Source organism: Marmota marmota, unplaced genomic scaffold, assembly GCF_001458135.2.
Source record: "Marmota marmota marmota unplaced genomic scaffold, marMar, whole genome shotgun sequence".
Taxonomy (NCBI): domain Eukaryota; kingdom Metazoa; phylum Chordata; class Mammalia; order Rodentia; family Sciuridae; genus Marmota; species Marmota marmota.
The window spans coordinates 35,021,108-35,044,224 of NW_025999977.1; the positions used below are offsets into that span (position 1 = coordinate 35,021,108).

A 23,117-nucleotide genomic window follows, 5' to 3' on the forward strand; every position below is an offset into this window, starting at 1 on the left:
CTGTACAGTAAAAAGCCAGACCTTCCAGTACTTGATGTGAACCCAAGTAATACACCTCAATAATACAAACTGGCATAGATCACTTATATATGAAAGAAGACATAAAACCACAGACTATCACCAGGAAGCACTGCAGAACAAAACTATGTAAATAATGACAGAACAAGAGAGAGAGAGAGAGAGAGAGAGAGAGAGAGCGCTACCTTGACATCCTTTATTGTCATTTAGGTGGAATCCCTCTGGGCAAGCACAGTCATAGGACCCTTGGGTGTTAATGCAGTCTCCTCCTTGGCACACACTCTTGTCCTCCAGACATTCGTTGATATCTATAAACCCAGTAAAAAAGTTTAAAAGACAAAATGAACTGTATATAAGAAACAGACATTTTTCTTAACTTTACTCACCAAAATCATACAAATATGCATTATTTTATATCATTTATAGGGTACATGTGATTTTAAATGGATCAGAGCTTTTTAACTTTTGGAGTTTTATTTTTAACATGAAACATCTTGAAAGGACTTTACCATTGAACGATACACAAAAGTTTTAGACAACAACTGTGATCAACAGGTTGCAGGTGGTGCTCAGTTATGGAGCACTTGCCTAGCACGTACAAGGCTATGGACTCAGTCTCAGCACCACAACAACAACAACAAAAAAGAGGGGGTGTGTGTGATAAAAATGTAACTAACTGGAAGAAGAAAAAAAATCAATCAAATATTTTCAACAAACAATTTGGTAATGTTCTTGGTGATGGTAGAGAATCAATATTTTTAAAACACATATTGCTAATTTATATTTTAAGCATACTTAACATACTTGATCTATTTCTATAATATCCTGCATTATGCACTATAGGAAACATTTTAGAGTACTTGGCAAGGTCCCTGACTACAAAGAGAAATATATATATATCTTTTTTAAATGAACACAAAAACATCTTAAATTACTTTATAAGCCCCAAACAATTTAACATTCTAAGAACTGTCATAAACTATAATTATTTGACAATCATAGTAATTTTAGGGGTCACTGAATTTAGAGAAAAGATATTTTAATGGTTAAAAAAAAAGTCTTCTTGTAACAGAGGGAATTTACTTGGAATCTTGACAGCAGGTAGAATACAGAGGAGGGAAGAAGAGGGACTATTGGAGAAAGAGGAACCATCAAGCATCAAGATCAAAACCTAGCTGTCACTCAGGGGCTATCAAAACAGACTCAGGGCTGCCTAGATTCCTTTTTAGTATATATCCTCACAGCACATGTACAACTAAGAGTGATTGTAAAAGCACTGAGCTCTGGCTGGGAGCATGCGAGACAATTAAAGATGCCCCTCAGGTCAGGCGGGTCTTCTTCCAGGGCTGTTTATTACATTTACTCCTAGTCAGAGCTCACGACTCCTAACACACTTCATGAGTCCCCCTCTGGTGTGTCTGTGCAGGATTTAAACAATTAGCACTGAAGAAAGCTAAGGAGGAAAACCTTGTTTTCTCAGAATTTGGCACTTTATGGCATTTCTTGCAAATAATAATGATTGCTGCTAACACAGAACGGTTCCAGGAAGAAGTAAGTACGGAGGCTGTTTCATTATCCTGCTGTCTTGTTCAAGTATGGGAACAATAAATTCAAGTTTCCTCTCTGAACCAAATCAACCAGTTAACTGGCTTCTGTATTATTTACTGGGCAGAAAAGAGTGCCTTATCATTTCATTAGATCAAAACAAAAACAAGTTAGTACACAGATTTAAAATGTTCAGAATACGGTTCCTAAAACATAACAGAGTTGACATGGCTGTCTCAACTAAAGCAAGTAATTGCTTTTTGTTTAGTGTGTTATTGTTTTTTTTTAATCTCACCGAAGTGTAATTTAAATATGATAAGTGCATTTACTTTAAGAGTCTAGTTCAATGAGTTTTAAGGTGTGTACACCTTGTGTGTACAATATTGGGTATACTCCTTATGGATGCCTCCACTGAAGTCAGGATACAGGCATGTCCACCACTCTTGCAGGGTCTCTCTTGTCCCTTTTGTGTTTGCCATCTTCAATTCAGCATAATATTTCTGAGATTCATCCAAGCTGATGAGAGTTTTGACAGTTCTTTCCTCTTCATTGCTGAGTAATTTTTCATTGTAAGAATATACCACAATTTGTTCACCCCTTTGCCTTTTGATAAACATTTCGGTTGTGCTCATTTTTGGTCACAATGAATAAAGATTCTATAAACACCCATGTATGACTTTGTATGAACGTACATTTTCACTTTCCTTGAGTAATCACCCAGGAATAGAATGGCTGTTTCTTATAGTAGGTTTATATTCAATTTTTGAAAAAAACTGCTTTTTAAACAGACTGTACCATTTTTATATTCCACAGCTGTGTATGAGACCCATAATTGTTCCACATTAATTCTATAGCTCCACAACTACTCTAATGGGAACATAATAAGTGAGCAGCTTTTATATGGACCTTTCTTCTTTGCCCCTTAGGAAATGCAGATAAAGGGAGAAGAGTCATATTTAATCATTGGCATAATTCAAAAATGATCACAGAGAATCTGAAGAATATGCACTTCAGCAACAAGAGAAATGTTGTATAACCTAGATATTTGCTGCAGCATACAGAAGCAGATCAGCTCTGTTCATACTACTTTAATTTGATTTACATTCATTTCCCCAAAGCTAAGAGAAACAGTGAATGAGAAGGGAAATGCAACATTATTTTAAGTGTTTATAAATTATTGTATAGATTCTTTTTTTTTTGTACTCAGGATTGAGTCAAAAGGCATTTAACCAACTGAGCCACATCCTGAGCCATTTTTATTTTTTATTTTGAATCAGGGTCTCACTAGGTTGCTTACAGCCTTGCTAAGTTGCTGAGGCCAGCTGTGAAGCTCCAATCCTCCTGTCTCAGCCTCCCAAGCTACTGGGGATTAAAGGCATGTGCCACTGCACCAGCAAAATTATTGTAAAAATTCTTAAACTCTTTGTCTTCTATTAGAGTATGAGAGTCAGGTTTAGTATAAAAAAAAATTTTACCAAAAAATCTTTATCTACCTTCAAAGTAAAACCAAAGAGAACCCAACACGGTACTGTTCTACACCATCACCTTGTATGGTCCTCCTAGGAACTGAGGGATAGGTCTTAAGGAAAGCAACAGTGAATCCTGATCTCTCTACTGAGTTTCTCAAGAGGACCAATAGCCTCCACCTTGCTAAATGTTGTGGTCAACTTTTGGTCGCCCTCTTACCTAGCATCACCGTCTCCCCTCCTTGAAATGCTTCCTCCTCTTGGATTCTGGATGTTCTTTCTCCATTTGTCACTTCTCCCTCAGTCTCCTTTGCTGGTTGCTACCTATTTCCTCATTTCTAAGAGTTGTGAACCTGTCCATGGCTTTAAATATGGTCTATGTACTGAGGACTCCCAGTGCAGGACACAACCCTGAATCCCATTGTTTTAGATATTGTCATTTGAATACTCATTTTAGGCACTGAAAAGCCTAAACTACAAGTGCTCATGGGGAGCCGTTAATCTCGTCCACCAAGCCTGCTCCTTGGGGCCTTTGCATTTGCTATTCTTTTCAATGTAATGTTCTTCCTATTAATAATCAAATGCCATGGACTTGGGGAAGCCTCTAATTGCCTCTTTATTCCAAATCACCACCCTCCCTCAGCACTGCTCATATATCCCCCTTAATATTCCTCCAGAGCACTTATTGTCATTTAATAAACTGTACAGTTTGCTTATCATGTTTATGGTTCACTACATGTAAACTTGAAGAGGGCAGGAATTTCTTTCTGCTTAATTTATGCCCTGGACTTAGAACAGTACCTTGCACATATTTGACTCTGCATAAAAATTTGTGTATAAATACACTAATGAATAAATGAATGATTCTGACTTGGAAGGATATCCTAGGATTTCTGTGTTTGATTTCGTCTATATAGAAGTGAGTAACTGATGGGCCAGAGGAAGGCTTTGCAAGGGATCTGCAGGGAGCAGCCTTGGTGAGGTACTAGGGAAGGGCTATGGTAGATGTGTGCTTAAAGACCTGCCTAGAAGGGCAAGGAGGCTTCGAAGGCCAGGATGGCTGAGAACTGAGACAACAGAGGCCATTTCAGACTGAGTGTGCTGGCCTAAAAGCACTCAGCAAGGAGCACAACATGGGGTTCTGACTCTAAGAGGAAGCCAGCAGGACTGTAGGATAATGCTGTAATGTAGGAAACACAGAAGGGCTTAGGCAGGCAGGACAAGATGGCAAGTGAGGAGTCTGGGGGCAAGGCCAAAACAGAGGAGCATGGAGAGGGTCTTCTGATTAGGTCAACTTCCTGCTTGATGAAAGTGCTCATGGACACAAAAAGGGGACCTAATCAGAAAGACACTTTCCTAATCAGGGAACCCAATAGAAAAACTAAAACCAATGCATGGACAATTATTATTATTATTGCACCAATCAATAATAGGGAGGAGAGTGTGGACATAGGGAGGAGAAAAAGAAAGGAGGAAATTCCAGAGACCATAAAAAGAACAGGCCAAAATTCCCCCACTGGATTCCCAGCCCTGGGCCCCCTTCTCTCTAGAGAAATCTCTCTCTGCCACTTTTGCAATAAACCTACTTCTTGCTTGCTACCTCTGTGTCCTGTTCTTCAATTCTTTGCTGAAAAAAGACAACAAACCCAGCACCCCTAGATGGTAACAGTAAGAAAAGGAGGTCTCAGCCAAAGTTATTAGAGGAAAATGACACATGTAAACATAAAAGCCAACAAGAGCTATGGCTCTTCCTCCCACAGCTGTGAGAGGCATGTAAACTGTCATAGCTCAGTTAATCATGGCTAAATACCACTGGGGGTGGGTTGGAAACAGAACTGGGTGGGAATTAGCAGGCTAAAGTGCTAACGAAGTTTCAAAGCGAGCTCCAAATTAGTTGGAGAAACTCTACTCTTACTTATATCCCAAAACACTAGGGAAATTAGTCCTGACTTGAAGAGAAAAGAGCCTCATTATACATATTCCCAAAAGAAGTTTTCTTATGTAACACAATTGTATCTTAAAAACATATATGTTAAAAATGAAGAACAAGTTGGCCAAAAGGGTTTTTGTTTGACTTTTCATGTAATGGATGATTTTAGAATAAAAACCTTGGAGTTCTTATGAGATGGCTAAGGCCAAGATAGAAGAACAGGTTCTCCAATCTATTATCCATGATTTATGGCATGATTACCCTCTTAGCTTGGCCAAGAATCAGGGCACAAGAGACATGATGGTCAGATTAGGTTCCAGGGCTTTCACATATTCCTTACTACCTATCTCCCTCTACAGCAGAAGCTTATACTCCTAGTTCCCTACAACACAACTGACACTTCTGCCTTAGAAGCCAATATGCCAAATCATTAACAACACATTGGAGAGTTCTCCAAACACAATGTTTCTGATGTAATCATATTTATCACTTATTTGACTATTTGCCTATTTTTCAATACATAGATTGATTACAATTTTTCAATGATGTTATTAATCTTTGGAGAACATTATTATTTTAGGATAATATCCTAGAACCTGACTTACTGGTTCACAGAGAATATACATTTTGAGGCCTTTGAAATTCTGCCAAAATTGCCCTCCAAAAGGGCTGAGTCATTTTCCACTCGCAGCAGCAACAGAAGGGTATGGTACTCAGCTCCTTTGGCCTGCTGTGCCAAGTTCTCCAATCAAAAATGCGGCATGTTCTAAACTACAATGGATCCTTCCCCCAATTAATGGGGCTGGGGTGAAAAAGGATCTGGGGCTCTTGAAAGGCATATCACAAAACCATTCTCCAAAAGCTCATCAACTTCTAGGTGGAGTCCAGATCCTCACTTCAAAACTCTGACTCTGGTGTGGGGGTACACCTGTCATGCTCATGTTTCTGGTTTTATAAATAATGGGCTGGAAGTGCAGCAAAGCAACAAGTGAGCTGGAAAAAACCTGTTCGTTGGGTGGATATGGAACACACTGAACCTTCACAGGTGACAGGGTGGCAGTCAAGGGAACAAGAGCAGGCCAGGAGAAGATGTGTCCTCTCCATATGCTGAGCTGAGGGTCACAGACAGGTTCTGAGCATGGCACAGGGAACGTGGTTAATGACTACACAATGCTGCATGTGTGGGATATCTCGAACAAAGGTTTTACACAAATAGCTCAGCTCCTAAAAAAATCTTCCTATTATCTGAAAAATTAAGTTGTGCTTCCTTATTTGGAACACTTGGAAATCAGTCTTGCATAAAAGGAGTTTCAAATTCAGAACTACGTGGCCAGGATAAATTGATTCTCTACTCCTTTCACTGCCTCAATTCTAAAAGACACTCCAAGCAGTGCTAAGAAAACCTGAACTCTACTTTCTTTGATTATTTGTGTGAACCCTGGGGAAAACACTTTGCAGGGACCTAAGGTTCTCAACTGTGAAGTCAAAGGTCAAGTTCATGGACAGGGGCAGAGATGACGTGTAGATGACCCTGGGATTCTGGCATTTTATGGTTCTGAAGTCAGAAGCAATTCTCACCTTCACAGTGGTCTCCAAGTGCAGATGCTCTGTAACCCTGGTCACACACGCACTGGAAGGAGCCCTCTGTGTTCCTGCACTGCCCGTGAGTGCAAAGGTGGTGGTGCTGACATTCATCAATATCTGTGAGTAGGAGAGCACAAGGAAACAGTAGAAGTGGTGCTCCAAACACCCTTTCAATCCTCCATGGAGAGGTCTATAAACTATCTGGTATTAATTAATTGAAACTAGAGCTTTCATTCTATGGCTTAAAATGACCTCTAATAAAAGGTCAGTAACTCTCCAGAAGGGAATAATCTTTAAAAAAAAATTAACCAAGGATCTAGGAATCTGTATATATTTACCCCACTGTTTACCACAGGGTAGTAAACACTTCACTGTAATCTGTGAGCCTCACCCTAGCTTCTTGGATTTCTAATACATATTCACTTACTGTCTGGCCCTTGACAGAAAGAGTTTACCAACCCTTGATCTGAAGTGCACATCTCTTCACATCTTTTCACTAGTTCATTCTTTGGGCCCCTAGCAATTGGGCTCCATACCCATTCATCCATTCACCCATTCTCATATCCTCTATCTACCTATCTATCTAGTTTTCTATCACAAGGATCCTCTGGAAAAATCTAGTGAACAAAATCTAGAAGGCCTTCTCTTGGGCCTTCTGATACCAACAATGCCCCCCTGAATCACTCTTCCTGAATCACACATTCTCAGGTTAGAGATCATTTATTTTTTCTGTTTCCACAGTCCCACGTTTAGGCCCACACATACACATCGGTTCCACCCACACATAGATGACACAAAATATATTCCATGTATCCAAATATTTTACCTTCATTATTAGATTATAATAATAGATTTCCTGAAGGCAAGAACTAAGTCTACCACATCCTTTATTTCTCCGTAGATATCCTAACACCTTCCAGTGAACAGGCACTCAGTTCATGTTGCTCACTGAAGCACTTTGCTTATGAAATTTGAGAGCTTTTGCACTTCAATGTGTCTTTATAGGATTCAGTACACACATCAACCCCCCACCCCCACCTCAGGGACCCTGGATCACTGTTCTCCCCTACTCTAATCACATCATCAGTGTGGATGTCACAGTATTTGGCACCTAAAACAATTCTGTGCTATAGATAATCTGATAGGTGATTCTATCTCCGTCTGACTTCTCATTGATGTTAAGTCATGGGCTTTACAAAAGAAAGTACTATGAAGATGGTAGCCTTATACCATGTGTAGATCTCTCATTCATTCATTTGTAGTTTTCTATGCATAGGTGTAGGTACTCATTAAATACTGAGGCAACTGGGGCCAAGAATCAAAAAGTAAAGATAAAAGCTTTGAGAGGGATTCATAAGATCCAGTATAAGTTGATTAGTCTATCTGCACATGTGCATGTTCTGTAAGTATTCCACCATTCTCTACTTCCTTATTAGGTTCAGAAATGACATTCTATGTCCTAGAGAGAAATGGTGGGGGAGGTGATGAGAATATTGGTAGATGCCTTTGTAATTACCACCATATACTCTCGCTTTTATAATACTATTTCAGGAGACTTTTTTTTCTCATTAAATATTCAAAGTTTATATAGATATATGAATGTGATTTGTTTCTTTATAATAAAACAACAAATCATACATAGTATGGATTCTGTTCTCAAATAAGAAATGGCATTTATTTTCAAGAATTCTGAACACTTGTGCTCATCACAAGTACTATCATAATATCTTCAAACTCAGGGACCATAAGTGTATAGGGGAAGTGAAATACCTCTGTCTAAAATTCAATGAAATGCTTTTTTTAAAAAGTCAACCCCAGCAAATCTAGATTCCTCATCCTTTCCTTTAGGAACAGGACATTTTTCACAAATTTACCTCTGAGAGTATGGGGGACATCATTTCAATCTTACTGACAAGTCTTCTTTAGATTTATTTAAAAAGAAGATTTAAAAAGCTAAAATATATACAAAAACTAAGATCATTAACATTCCACAGCATAATACCAGGCCAATATAATGACCTCCTAACTACTGAAATACCAGTATGTGAAACCTTTAGTGAATTTAATGGTTAAAGTGGAAATGAATTTCTGTAGTAAAGAATTACAGAGGGGGCAATACTATTTCTTCCTATATTAACATTTATTTAACCATTAGTCACCTATGCCTTACTTTTCAGATTCAACTCTCCTCTTATTTTATCAACCTATCTGACTTGTGTTTGAGTCCTGAGCTTTCTGGTACTATGATGCAATCATCTATGTCATGTCTATAAGTCACATTCACTTCACTGAGTGTACAGTTTTTCAGACTAGGTGCTTACAATGAAATCTCAGCTTCCACACTCCTACCTTCACACTGGTCTTTAGCAGCCGACAGCTGGTACCCCTGGCCACAGGTACATCGGAAGGAACCCTCGGTGTTTTTGCACTGCCCGTGGATGCATAGATTCCCTTGCTGACATTCATCAATATCTGTTAACACAAAAGACAATAGCTATTTTGAGAAAGAGATGACCTAGGAGAATTTGTGCTCTCTGCAATGTATTCTGGGGTGATTGTCACAAAAATAAGGCTTGTTGTGTGAGGCACTACAAACTTCAGAACATACTAGCTCACCAATGTTCCTTTCTTAACCAGGCTATGTTGAACTGCAGAAAAGAAATGATTACAAATAAACAATAAACTTATGAGAAAAGAGCTACTTATAAGACAGCATCAAGCTCCTGACCACCTCTTTCACATACTTTGCATGTAACAGAAATACATTATAAAATAGTTTAGAGTTGAAAACAAAAGACAGAATTTGAAACACAAAATAATGGTTACAAGACAGTTTGTAGATCTGTTGAGTTACAGGCAAGAAGGCAAAAGTAAAACTACAATTTGTTTTTAAAAACAAATTGAAATGTAGGCACTTCTAGGATGGAAGTCATTTTTACTTTATTTAGAAGTTAAACTCTGAAGTCAAAGAGTTGTGTGAAAAAACTCTGAGCTTCTTTTTAAGGTAACAAGGAAAGCCAGGAGAAATGGTACGGTCAAGATGGCTGGTGGCATACCAAAGGGAAAGTGAGAAGCAAGGAGTCTAAAAAATGCCTTGACTTAAGAAAAAGGCATCGACTGAGAAAGAATATAGTTCTTAATAAATGTCCTAGGAAATGTGGTGTCCGTGAAGTTATACAACTGAAGGAAAAAACTGGCTTCATTAATAACTTGAACACTTCTGGTAGAAGCAAGTTTGTGATTAATAAAACATGGTAGGATTGTCTTCATCACCAGGACCACAGGGGTTTTTTGTTTTGTTTTGTTTTGTTTTGTTTTGTGTGTGTGTGTGTGTGTGTGTGTGTGTGTGAAGATCATAGGAGGAAACAGATGCAAACTACACTAGCCCTATCCTCAGAGAAGAGAAAGGGGCCCTCATCTAAACAGAGTAATAAAATAAGCACTGTGCATTTTAAAGAAATTATGTCCTAAAAAAAAAAAATCAATGCACCATTGTTGTTTGGCTTATTTAAGATGCATTTTAAAGTTTTTGCCAGGAAAACTCATTAGCTACACAGTTCTTTCCCTCCATATTATTAACAATGATCTGTGTTTCCTGAGAAAAGTCACATTTTCCCTCTTAACCTCTACTGATGCATATATATATATATATATATATATATATATATATATATATATATATATATATATAAAGTTTCCAGTTATCTCATGTTGCCTGAAATAGGTTGCACAGTTATTAATTGGAGTTTAGAATCTGCTTCTTATTTCATTTAATTTTTCACAGCATTTAGTTGACTTGTTTCACTAATTTTATTATTGGTCCCTTTTATTTATAAATAATTCCTGGCTACCAACTATTGACTATCTGTAGAGAAATTTAATAATGAAGCCAAATTTCACCCTTTTTTGGGGGGAGGTTGGGTGGTACCAGGGATTGAACTCATGGGGGCTTAACCACTGCACTGCATCCCCAGCCTTTTAAAAATATATTTTATCTAGAGACAGTATCCCACTAAATTGTTTAGACTGGCTTTGAACTCACAATCCTCCTGCCTCAGCCTCCTGAACTGCTGGGATTACAGGCATATGCCATGGCACCCGGCCCAAATTTCATCTTAAGAATGATTTTACCCCTTTCTGATACCCTCGTCTGTTAGCTTCGGGAGTGAATAGTGGTAAGGATTTGCCTACACTATATTTAATTCAGCACACTCTATAACACTTGAGGCATCAGTTCACGAAGTTAAACCAACAACAGCTCTTGTAGCTGGCTGGATCTCACATCATGTCTGACAACATTTTTAGTACTTTGGACTCTTTTTGACTTTCTTATAGAAGATGACAAATTAAGCATTCCCATGTGAAGATGTCTGCAGTAAGGGCATACCCTCTAGTCCAAGTACTGTCAGGCTGTGCCAGACATCTCACATAAGTTACTCATTTATGTTGGGAAGACTGTCAGAAGCAATTCGTTATAAGTCATGACACATATGCTTGGAATAACTTGAGGCAACACAGTTATCTTCTACAAGGTGATCTTCAGGGCTTTAAAATGACCAAGGGGGAACAGAAGCAGCTTAATTGTAAAGATAAAAACCATTTTTATTTTCTGAGGAGGGACAGAATTCCTGAGACAAAAAAAAAAAAGAAAGAAAAAGCTTTCTAATAAAATAGGATGCCGAACAAATGTCTTCATTTTGTTCCAAGAGATGAATAGAAAACATTATCCTATTTCTTTAAAGAAACTTTACACATATTACTGTGATGAGCCCAGTGCAGAGTTAAGATAGAGATTACCCCTAGTTATTTACAAATGGAGGATATACGATGAGAAAATAACGTCAAGAGAAAAAAGTAATGAATTAATACATTAGGTAACATGTAAAATCTGAAAAAAAAAGATTGTTAGTACATTTAATGAGGTGAAGACAAAAATCAATATTAAGGACTATTAACAAGGTGAGATTGGTAAGAGTTGGTAGGACATTGGAAAAGGAGCAGATTTGCAAGCCAGGTTAAATTTGACTACCATGAGCTGCTATAGTTGAAAAGAGATTATGAGAAAATTAAAGACGAAAGAAAAAAAAGGCTTTGGTGGGGGAAGAAAGGGAACAAGGAGTGCACAAGTGGGTGTCTAAAGCAGAAGATGGGGACTTGCTCACTCCTTTCCCAGATGAAGTCTTAGAACCAGAGCAAAGGGCAAGGCTGAGCATCAGGAAGAGTCAGCAGCCCCTTTCTACCCCTAGGACCTGGCCCTTGCTGTTTCCTCTGCCTGCTAAGCTTTTCTCCCCTTGGATTCAATATTTTAAGACCAAATTTGAGCAGCAACAACTCTGTGAAACTTTGCTGGAAGCACATTAGCAGAACTAGTCACACACATCTCTGCTTTGACAAACTGTTCAATCCTCTAATTCACAAACAGCATCGGGGCTACTGTGTCAAGTTCTGCCCCTGCACTCGCTCACTCTCCACCAACTACCTCCATCCAAGTACCATCTCATATAATTCTCTATGGACTCTAGAAGGTCCTTCCCTTTGTGCATGTGATAAAAGTAAAGTGAAGCTTGGGGAAGCAAGAGAACTTAGCCAAACTCATGCACCCTCCAAGTGTGGGATCTGATATACTGCCTGTCTGGGTTTGGGCTTTTTTTTTTTTTTTTTGGTGATGCTGGGAATTAAACCTAGGACCTCACACATGCTAAATGTGTTCTACCACTGAGCTACACCCTCAGTCTTGGCTTTTTTTTTTCTTTTTCTCCTACTAAAACTTTTTTTTTTTAAACTCTACTCGAGTTATTTTAATTTTTACAAGTTTTTCTCATCATATCCTCTTTGTGTTCCAGGATCCAATCTAGGACTCGACATTGTGTTTAGTTGTCTTTTCTTCCAAGTCTGTCTCCCCTCTTTTTCATGACCTTAGCTGTCTTAAGGAGTAGAGGCCAGAATCCCGTAAAAATGTCCCAAATCAGAATTTATCTGATGTTGTTTTCATGATCACAGGTTCTGGGAAAGAACAGCACAGAGGTTGAGCTCTAGACACCATGTTAGGTGTACGTGAGGTTCACATGACATCTGTGATAAAGCTGACTTTCATCACTTGGTTAGGGTGGCTATCTACTCTGCCTTTCAATATATTTTATTATCTCTAATTATCTGCGGCAGATTGTGCATCTCTTCTAGTGAGTAAACATTCTCTGAGGGATTGCAACCTCTCCATAGCACACACAGTTGAGCATCATGCCAGCCATATGCTGGATCCTTGATATACACAGTGAGAGGAAGACCAGCATCTGCAGCCACCCCCAAGAGTGCCACCCATGATTGTAGACCAGTGTTCTGAGAGGTGGCACCAATTGGTGGTGATGGTGTGAATTCCTGGGCTCCAGGAAGCCTATCAGAGAGCAGAGACTCAACTGGTTTGGCAATGGCCAAGAGCAAGGCAGAAGCAATGAGTCATTCACCCAAGATTTGCCTACTCTGAGCATTATCCCTTAAAGAGAGTCTAGTCCTCTAATTTTAGGAATGACATGAAGTCTGGAAATCTGAGATTATATACTGAAGGTTGCACAGTGAACCACAGGAAGAGCCATGATTCAGGGAAATGGTGAGAAAGAAAATGGATCTGAAAGGTGAGATGCTCATGAGGAAGGGCCTGTGTCCAAACCAGCAGAAGTCTTCACAGGGCAGCTGTGGCAGCAGCCTACATGGGTCAAAAAACACAAGCTGAAGAATGCAAAAGTGACAAATAAATTTGGAATGTGGGCCACGAGAAAAAGAAGAAGCAGAAAACAAAGATGTGCCCACTTTAGATGCTCCCCAGCGTGGCTGGTGTTCCACTGCATGAAGGAGAAAGGCACCAAATTCAGATGTCTTTTAATTCCTATTGCCAGCAGAAGATGCTTCAAATCTTTTTTTTTATTGTTGTTGTTGTTGTTCTTTTTAGGTATACATGCTAGCAGGGTGTGTTTTGACATATCATACACATATGGAGTGTAACTTCCCATTCTTGTGGTTATACACAATGTGGAGTTACACTGGTCGTGTATTCATATATGAACATAGAGAAGTTATGTCCGATTCATTCTACTGTCTTTCCCATTCCCATCCCTCCTCCCTTTCCTCATTCCCCTTTGTCTAATCCAAGGAACTTCTATTCTTCCCTCCCTGCCCCCTTATTGTGTGTTAGCATCTGCATATCACAGAGAACATTCAGCCTTTGTTTAGGGGGGATTGGCTTATTTCACTTAAGATGCTTCAATTCTTAAGGGGGGAACCCAGATATTCACAATGAGAAATTAATTATCTCTCTAGCTTTTGTACTTAAATCGAGACATTTACTTGGGAAAGAAGAAAAGTTTTACTTATTTCCTCTTTTTCACCTTTGAAAGAACATGTTTTTAGGTACAAAAGAAGTGAAGGAAAGAAAGATTACAACCCATAGATTTGACCATGGAAAAAAATTAAAAGTGTAAAGAACTATAAAAAAAGCTGAGCATGGTGGCACATACCCATGATCACAGTAGCTCAGGGGGCTGAGGCAGGAGGACTGAAGGTTCAAAGTCAGCCTCAGCAATTTGGAAAGACTATAAGCAATCTAGTGAGACCCTATCTCAAAACAAAAATAAAAAGGGCTGGGGATGTGGCTCAGTGGTTATAAGTACCCCTGAAGTCAATCCCTGGCACCAAAAAAAAAGAAAGAATTTTAAAAAGAAAACCTACTGAAACCTTGGATAAATTATAACAATGTACTGCAAAAACAGTAAAGGTTTATATATGTATGTATATAAAGAGACCATATATACTGATATAAAAATAATTTATAAATAAGATTAAAAGAAATTTACAAATGGAGAAATATAAATTATTAATAAATATGAAATGAATGTTTAATAATTATAAGTGTCTGGGGAATTATTAAAGGAAATTAGTATTTAAAATAGCAATTAATTCTTTTAGATTAAAAGAAATACAATTTTAAAAATTAGAAATTAATGTTCTATTAAAATAGTAAAAATCATTCAGACCATTTTACCTAATAATTCCACTCTTATGAATAAAGAAATTATTCTATAATTCAGACAAAGGTTTACAAAAGAAAAGGGGCCTGTTACAACCTTTTTCACATAATGATGAGAAGTTGGAAGAAATGTTTTTGTTCAACACTCAAAGAAGAGCAAGAAAACTAGGACACAGTAATACACTGGAATATTATGCAGTCTTTAAAACAATGTCTGAGGAGTCAGTAATAGAACATAAAATGCTCATAAAACTGACAGAAAGCAAGAGATGAAAATTGTACATCTTTATACATAATAACCATGAGCTGAATATTTATGAATAAGATTATGAGAGATTGCTTTTTCAACTTTCTGCATTTACTAGATTTTATACAACCAATAAATGTTGGTTTCTTTTCATTATTTGGGGTTCATATTTTTTATTGGTTGTTTTTAATTACACATAACCTACAGATTCATTTTGACATAATTAAAAAGCATGGATTATAATGTGCTTTAATTCAGTCTGTAGTACTTCCCCTCTCCTTCCCTACCCCATTCCTTTCCTATACTCCACTGATCTTTGTGCTATTTACTGGCAATTTTTTAAATTAGTTTCTTAATAACAATTTTACTGAGATATAATTCTCCTAAAGTGCACAGTTCAATGGTTTTTAATACAGAGTTATGCTCTTGTATGTATTGCTTTTATAATCAGAAAAATTTAAATTAATAGAGATGTGGTTTATAGATACTCTCTAAAAACATATCATTTGGCTTTATGTATTTAGATCTGCTCTGTTTTGAAACATCATGAGGTGTACATTCTAAGGATCCCAACTAAAATGTGTTCCAAGTAGCTCAGTCAAAACAAACACAGGTAGCACGTTTTGTTGTTGTTGTTGTTGTTTGTTTTTTTTCTAAAGCCACTAGTTCTAATCTACCCTTGTATGAAGTTCAAATACAATGGGAAGTACAATCGAGGCAGTTACCTTGACAGTGTCTGTGGTCAGGCGTGGGGCTGTAGCCCTTGTGGCAGGAGCACATGTAGGAGCCCTCGAGGTTGGAACAAGAACCATTTGTACAGACGTTTGGCTCCAGACACTCGTCCACATCTTGTGGGATGTTGCACAATAAAAAGGAAAAAAAGAGAAGAAGACATAAAAATAAAACATGAATCAAGTTAAATGTGGTTAGAAATGGAAATAGTAGACCTTCAGAAGACGAGGCAGATTCTTAAAGATAACTGTCAAGTTGGCTCTGAGGAAGGAAAGCAGCCCTGCTGTGAGCTGCAAGCACCGTGATTCTGTGCCTTAGTTACTTTCCCAATGTGACCCAAAAGAGACCAAATATGCTACCTGAATAAATTCAGGAAGGACAGAAAGCTTGTTGTAGAGGGGACAGGGAGAAAGGGTAGGTTTAGAGCAATGTTTCCCAGAAAGTAAATTTTTCCAAAGTATCAAAGAATGGGTTAGGGGCCATTTAGGAAATTGATGAGTTCAGCAAGATGGAAGGGTCCTCTCAGCAAAGGCTGTAACTCATGACCCATGAAAGCAAGCTTTTACAGAAAGGGAGAACAATTCTAAGGAAACACCCTAACACAGCAGTGAATCTGTATAACAAAAAACAACGTAGGGGACAGAGCCTGTCTTTTGGTCAATCTGAAAGTAGGGTGCAGGTTGAGAAAGCAGATGTAACAATCATAATAATCACAGCAGCTAATCTTTATCATATGCTTACTGCACATAGGGTCTAAAGGCTTGGCATATATTATCTCACTTAGTTCTAACAAAATTTATATGGACTAGCCATTTTATGGAAGGAAATTAGACTTAGAGAAGTTCAATAACTTGTCCAAGGTCACGTATTTAGAAAATGGTTGTTCTGAGATTTGAATCAGATTTGTTCAAAGCCCATTTTTTTTAAACCTGGCAATAAGTCTGTATCACAGGCAAAGACTATGGATAGAAACAGCTACATAAAAAGAGAATGAATGAGTTTTTTAAAAAAATTATTATTTTCTAACACAGTGTTTATATTGAAAATAATCATTTACGTTTTCACTGACTTCATTTAACCAGCATTCATTAAGTTCCTATTGGAATTCAGTTATTCAAAAAGAAAGAAGCTTTTGAATTTTGCACCCCATTTGAATGGCCCTGGGCAAGTCTACTGTATAGACACTAGTGTAGCATTAATAACCAAAAACTTAAAGAGGAAGAACTGAAACCACAGTAACTATACACACAACGTCACAATTTAGGCTGTTTTATATCAGTCTATAACTCAATCTGAACACCTTAATCATAAAGCTGATAAACAATATGAAGAAAAAGAAGGAAAGGCCCTTGAATGCATGCATTTCATATTTTTAGTGCTCACCACAAAAGTAATAAAGATTTTTCTCTAACATCTGAAAAAAATAAAAGATTTCTCTCCTCCTGAGGCAGAGAATGAGAGCACATAAGCAACACAGTCTTTATTTGGCAATCTGGGATTCAGATTGAATTGTATTCTATCTGTCTTACAATAGAATTCAGAGATTTATACTAAAATATGGTAAAGCATTTGTGTGTTCCATGTGCCTATGGAGAAGAGGCAAGGAATAGGCACTGCCTAGGTGTTCTGTGTTGCTCTCACAAAACATCACTAATTATGGTGAAATGATGTTAGTCCACGGCAACAAAAATAGCACTTCCAGACTGACTCATTATCCACTCTCTCTTCGCTTGTGGGAATCCACTTTTGTAAACACTGGAAGCAAACAACTTGAAAGAAGAAGCCAAGTACTGAAGCCAAAGTAAATAATGGAACAGAATGAGCCTAGACACTAGGCATGGAAATTCCAGACAGCAAGGGGAAAATGTCATGTCTAGTATCTGGTTTGGTTTCAAAAATGTTAACAAGTTCAGAAATGTATGGATTATTCTGTTTAATTATTCATGACCAGAGAAAGTGATTTATAGGCTAAAGAATAACAGAAAAATCAATTTTTCTAAAGTAAATTAACAGACAGTAGAGATTACCATTCATGAGATGCTTATAAAACTTCTTTTTTTAAGGCTACTACCATGATTAATGTTGAAGCATAATGTAGTGAAGTGTCTAGGGTAGCTTGATATGTTTATTCTTTTCTATATTTATGATAGACAAAATTGCATGGAACCAGAATCCTGTCAAGCCAATAATTTATATGTAGAAAATACAGTTTGGATTGAAGGAAGACGTGGCCTACATGGAGATCATGTTCTGGAGGAAATAACTATGTAGAAAAATATCACTGAAGAATTCCTACAAAGAAGAAAGATGTCTCAGATCGGCCTCACAAAAACAATTGATGGAACAAATGGAATGAAGTAAACTCAGCACAATATCTTTAGTCCAGAATTCTCTCCTAAACTGCACATTCATGCACCTAGCTGTCAGTCTACAGGAAATCCCCTTGATGTCCCACAGGCTCCTTTGGGTCTTCACAGCCAAAACTGACCCTTAACCCCCTCCCCTGCCTTTTCCCCATATCATATCAATGTGACATGTTGCTTCCCATATCAATATATAGCAGCACTATCTACTCAAATGCCCAAGTCAGAAATTGGAGAGTCATCCCTTTGAAACCCTCACTCTCTTTTCCCTACAATTCGTTGCCAAATCAAATTAATCTACCTTCCAAATATCTCTCAATACACTCACTTCATTTTATTCCTACTACTTCCACTTCCTTTTACCTGAGAACTGCCATAATCTTTAATTTGTTTTTCTGTACTACCATCTCACTTTTTTTTAATTATGCAGGAAACTCCTTGTTAAAAAAAAGTTTTTAAATTGATTTAAAAAAAAATAAACGACAACGGAATGCATGACAATTCTTATTATACAAATACAGCAGAATTTTTTATATCTGATTGTATATTGACACCAATTCATGTCTTCATACATGTACTTTGGATAATGATGTCTGTCCTGCCATCTCTAATCCGTTATCTGGCTTGCAGCAAGAGTAAACTCTAAAATACACATCTGATCAATGTTATTGCTTATCTACTTTAAAAAACTTGAAATATGATATGTCAAGAGCTTTGTAATGTTTTGAACAACCAATTAAAAAAAAGGTGAAAAAAAAAACTTGAATGGTTTTCTGGTGTTCTCCAACATAGGTGAGAACAAAAACTTGTGGTGTCCTGGTAGTAACAAAAGCAAAAGGCCTAGCCCCTGTAATTCTTATTTCTACTCCTTGATGATATCTCTCATCAATACCATGAAAGCTAGGTGGTACCTACCCATCACACATGTACAACACTATGGTCACCTTACCCCGATAACAGAGGGAGATGATTATGTCTTTGGTTTTCCATATTGTAGCTCAAAATTCATCTTACTCTAAGACACAGTCTATAAAAAATACACATCACTCCAATTCTTCCAATGCATTTATATAATGAGTTCAAAAGGCCTTTCCCATTTCAAGTGGGAAACTTAGGAAAAATCACTGGATTCATAGAAAACTGGGTTCTGAGCTCCAATTTACCAATAAACTATTAGGGCACAATTGCCATCCAGTGAATTAATGAATCTCCCAGGGTAACAAAGTGGCCAGAGGTTTATAAGGTCAGGATTTATGGATATGACTACTCAAAAGTTTATACATCTATCTTGCTATGTTATCACCCAACATAGGTGATCCTTCTCTTCTAAAATGCCCCAAGAGACTAAACAAAAATGCCTTATTGAAATGACATGCCCTACCCACAGGATTTCCTAGGCTACTCATCTAATAATTTCATAAAGAAAAGCCAATGAGGACAGTCTGGCATGATTTGTCCTTACTGAACCCTGGCTGATGATCAGTCCTTCCTTTTGAAAGCATTTCACTTCATCACTTGAAGCATGCATTCTATGATTCTTTGTCAAGGTCAACACCAAGATCAGTGGTCAAGAATACCCTGACTCCACTTTCTATCCTTTCTCAAAGAAAATGAGAACATTAACCTCCTTCTAGCTCCCTGACAACTTTCCATTCTCCATAATTTCACAACAGTGTCTCCCAACTGGCAAGCAATACCACCTTGCTGGCTCTCTTATTGCCTTGGGGTACAATTTATCTGGGTTGGAAATCTTTTTTTACATTTCCCTTCCTAATGTTTTGGGAATACACAAGACTGATTCAAGCTCCTCCCTGGTGGGCATGACCTACCAGGTGGAAAGGGTCTTCAGAGGTTAACTTCACCCAGTCACATTCTCCCTGGGCTGTGACCCCTTACACTTCACCTATCAACTCCGAGGAGTTGGCCAGAATTTGTCCCAGGGAAATAATTTACACATATTACACCCTGTCCTTTCAAGGAGATGAATCTGTCAACAAATTAAATAGCTTAGTGATTGATTAGTGTGAACCAATCATTTCTCTGAGCCCATCCAACCACAACTTAGTCCTTAGTCAATTCTATGGACTTCATTTGAACTGGGAAGAAAGAATCTTATTCTAGCACTACATGGAAATACAGGAGTATCCACCACAAGTGTACTATTACTTCAAAGATTCTGCACAATTGTTGATTCTCAATTGTTCTGCACACATAGTTTGTTTGTTTGTTTTTCTAAAGATGTTGGGAGAATATATTTGACAGAAAAGCAAAATCGGCAAAACAGAAGACAGACTGCTGGTCAAGCCAGTGTGAAAAGACATCCTCAAACTGCAGGTGAGGTACTGTAAATTGTAGGATCTTAGGCTTTCTCTGTCAATTCCAATGAAGTTAAAATATGTAGTAGCAGAGTTGCTGACAAAAATCTGTTATGCAATCCACAAAAAAAATCATCACTGCTTTTCAGAAATTGGAGAAGAGCCAAGGTTGTATACATACTACATAAAGCCAAGGATGATCTCAGAAAACCAACCCACTAATCCCACCCAATTACTGGCTTCCTATCTCACCTTTCCAAAGAAACATTTCTGCCTTCCAGAAAAACTCAACTACAGTCACTACTGTGCAGACCTGTCCTCTCAAACTCTAGACTCCCTCATCCCTTATCACCAATCCTTATTAGAGATGATTCCAGCCTGCAAGGATTTCTCCTTTCTACACAGTTAGTTTCCTTATGGTCTTCTTTAAATTGCTTTTTTTTTTTTTCATGTGTATGTGAGGGTTACAACAGACAAAAGAAAACACTGGATTTGTAGAATAAAAGACCCGGGGTTCTGACAAGTTCTGCCATTTATTATTTGTGACTTTAAGTAAGATCACTAACCTATTTGAGAATCAATTTTTACATCTGTTCCACAGGGATGACTGCTGTGAGGATCAAAGGAAACAATCAAGTCAAAATCCTTTGTAAACTACATAATGAGAAGTTTTTATTAAAACAAATTTTCTTGCATGGTTCCTGCCTTCAAAAGTAGGTTTTGTTGTTATTTCTATTGCTAGCACCTAGCAGACGTTAAGTTAGTATCCCTGGCATCTAGTAGACACATAGTCTATAGCACAATAAATAGCTTAGTGATTGATTAGAGGATTCCTTTAGCATGTGATAATTTAGGGCTGATGAGTGTACATTTTAGAAAATTTGCAAAAGGTATACATTGTGCTCAGCTGTCATCTTATATAAAAAACATAGTACAAAGGCCTTCAACTTCAGATAAATCTGTGAATGTTCATGTATTCCCTAAAGGTTCAAATGAATCTCGAAATCTGAAAATGAATCCTAATATGAAGAGAACTTCTAGAACAATGAGCTCTCCATGTTCAACCTGCAAGTTCTTGGTGCCTGGTTCTGGTTCAGACTGTAGCTAACCAGTTTTCCAGTGGATTGAATGATACTAGGGTCTTCCAATACCTAGGAATGATCACATTTAGAAAGCTTACATGGAAGTCAGATAGTAAGCCTCCACTTAGGGGTTAATGGAGAAGGAACGCTCTGATAAAACTGGAGTTGGGTTCCCAGGTCACAGGGGCTGTCACAGTCTAACTACAAAGCAAGACAACAGAGTAAACCTAAAAAGGGCTAATTGCCTGGCTACGGAAACTCATGCCACATTTATGTATGTGAAGGTGAGCAAAGGAAATGATATTCTCCCAAAGAGTGGAAACAGCAGCATTGTTATGGAAAGCCTCATCACTTATCAGGAATTGTTAATGACTCTACTGAGAAGTATCATAGTTCCCAGGAAGTAAATTCTAGCTAAATAAAAATGTTAAGAAATTAAAGGACAACCACACACACACACACACTCTCTCTCTCTCTCTCTCTCTCTCTCTCTCTCTCTCAAATCCATAAAATAAAGTTCCCGCGACACAGGGAGAGTTAAAGTCTATAAGATGGAAGTTTAAAGAAAGCCCAAGAGAATATACTTATATAGAGACATGGAACAGTTAAACAGGTATCGTAGGTTAGTAGGTAACTTAACTACTTTTTTTTTTTTTTTTTTTTTTTTTTTTTTTAGTATTTCAGGACAAGGGCAATAAAAAGGAGGGTAATATGATTAGAGGAAGAATAGTTATAATGTTTATTGGGTCTAACCTTGTGTCAGATACCTCATGAAGTGCTTTCTCTTTTTCTTTGCTTTTCTTTTTTTTTACATAATACCTTTATTTAATTTATTTATTTCTATATGGTGCTGAGGATGGAACCTAGGGCTTCACATGTGCTAGGCAAGCACTCTACTGCTGAGCCACCACTCCAGCCCTCATGAAGTGCTTTCTATCACTTATTTAATTCTGGCAATAAATCCTACAAAGAAGTTATTTCAATCCTTCTTTGGTATTTTACAGACAATGAAACAAAACATCAGAGAGGTCACACAGCCCAAAATACATCTAACCTCAGGGTACCAGGACCTCTGTATCAGAGATGGCAAGTGTACCTTTAAATAATGAAATGTTAGAGCAACATCCTCAGGGATGGTTCTTATCAGGTTTGAGGGAGTCCAGCTCCCCATGAGTTAAGAGAAACCCATCAAGTGAGTACCTGACAGGCTGGCTTCCCTTCAGAGAGGTCCTGGTCAAAGCAGCCAGCTGGAACTGGCCAGAACCCAGGGTGATGAAAGAGCCATTCAAGGCAGGGATCAAGTGTGCAGCAGGTCCCCGCTGAATGTCAGGCCCAAGGCGTACTGTGTGGAATGACGACAGGACTCTCAAGAGGAGACCAAAATCCACAACTTGCCAGAAGCAGCTACATTAACAGAAGAGCCAACAAGAGTTGCCAAAAACACTCTGAGGGCTGATGTGTTAGGAAGAGTTGGAAAGGGATATCTGACGTGGACAATAAATGACCCAGAATGAAAGACGGTAGGCCCTAAATACCAGGAAAAAAATGTCGTTCCTAGGACAACACCTGCTCACATTTTACCTGTTTCTACACAAACAATTTCTTTTCTAATTCACAAATCAAAGAGAAGCATCCATCAGTAAGACCCAGCTTCCTTGGCGTGAATATAATGAGAGCATTAATGGTCTCGGCAAGTTCATCATTTAGCTGGTGAAAGAAACAAAGTGTAACTGGCACCAGATCCCTGCAGAACACTGGGGTCAGAGTAGCAATTCTTAATGAACATTTTAAAAGAAAAGAGAATCAAATTGATGTGAA

General features: G+C 37.9%; 1 protein-coding gene across 6 annotated transcripts in view; it reads right to left on the reverse strand.

Moving 5' to 3' along the window:
- Ltbp1 (latent transforming growth factor beta binding protein 1) overlaps positions 1-23,117 on the reverse strand; it is a 389,795-nt gene that overhangs the window by 75,180 nt on the left and 291,498 nt on the right. For all 6 annotated transcript variants that reach the window (XM_015479779.2, XM_048804568.1, XM_048804569.1 and 3 more), the window contains 4 exons: positions 15,533-15,655; positions 8,893-9,015; positions 6,538-6,660; positions 204-326 (listed from right to left, as the gene is read on the reverse strand). In XM_015479779.2, the coding sequence (XP_015335265.2) occupies positions 204-326; positions 6,538-6,660; positions 8,893-9,015; positions 15,533-15,655 (492 nt within the window). The remainder of the gene's footprint in view (positions 1-203; positions 327-6,537; positions 6,661-8,892; positions 9,016-15,532; positions 15,656-23,117) is intronic.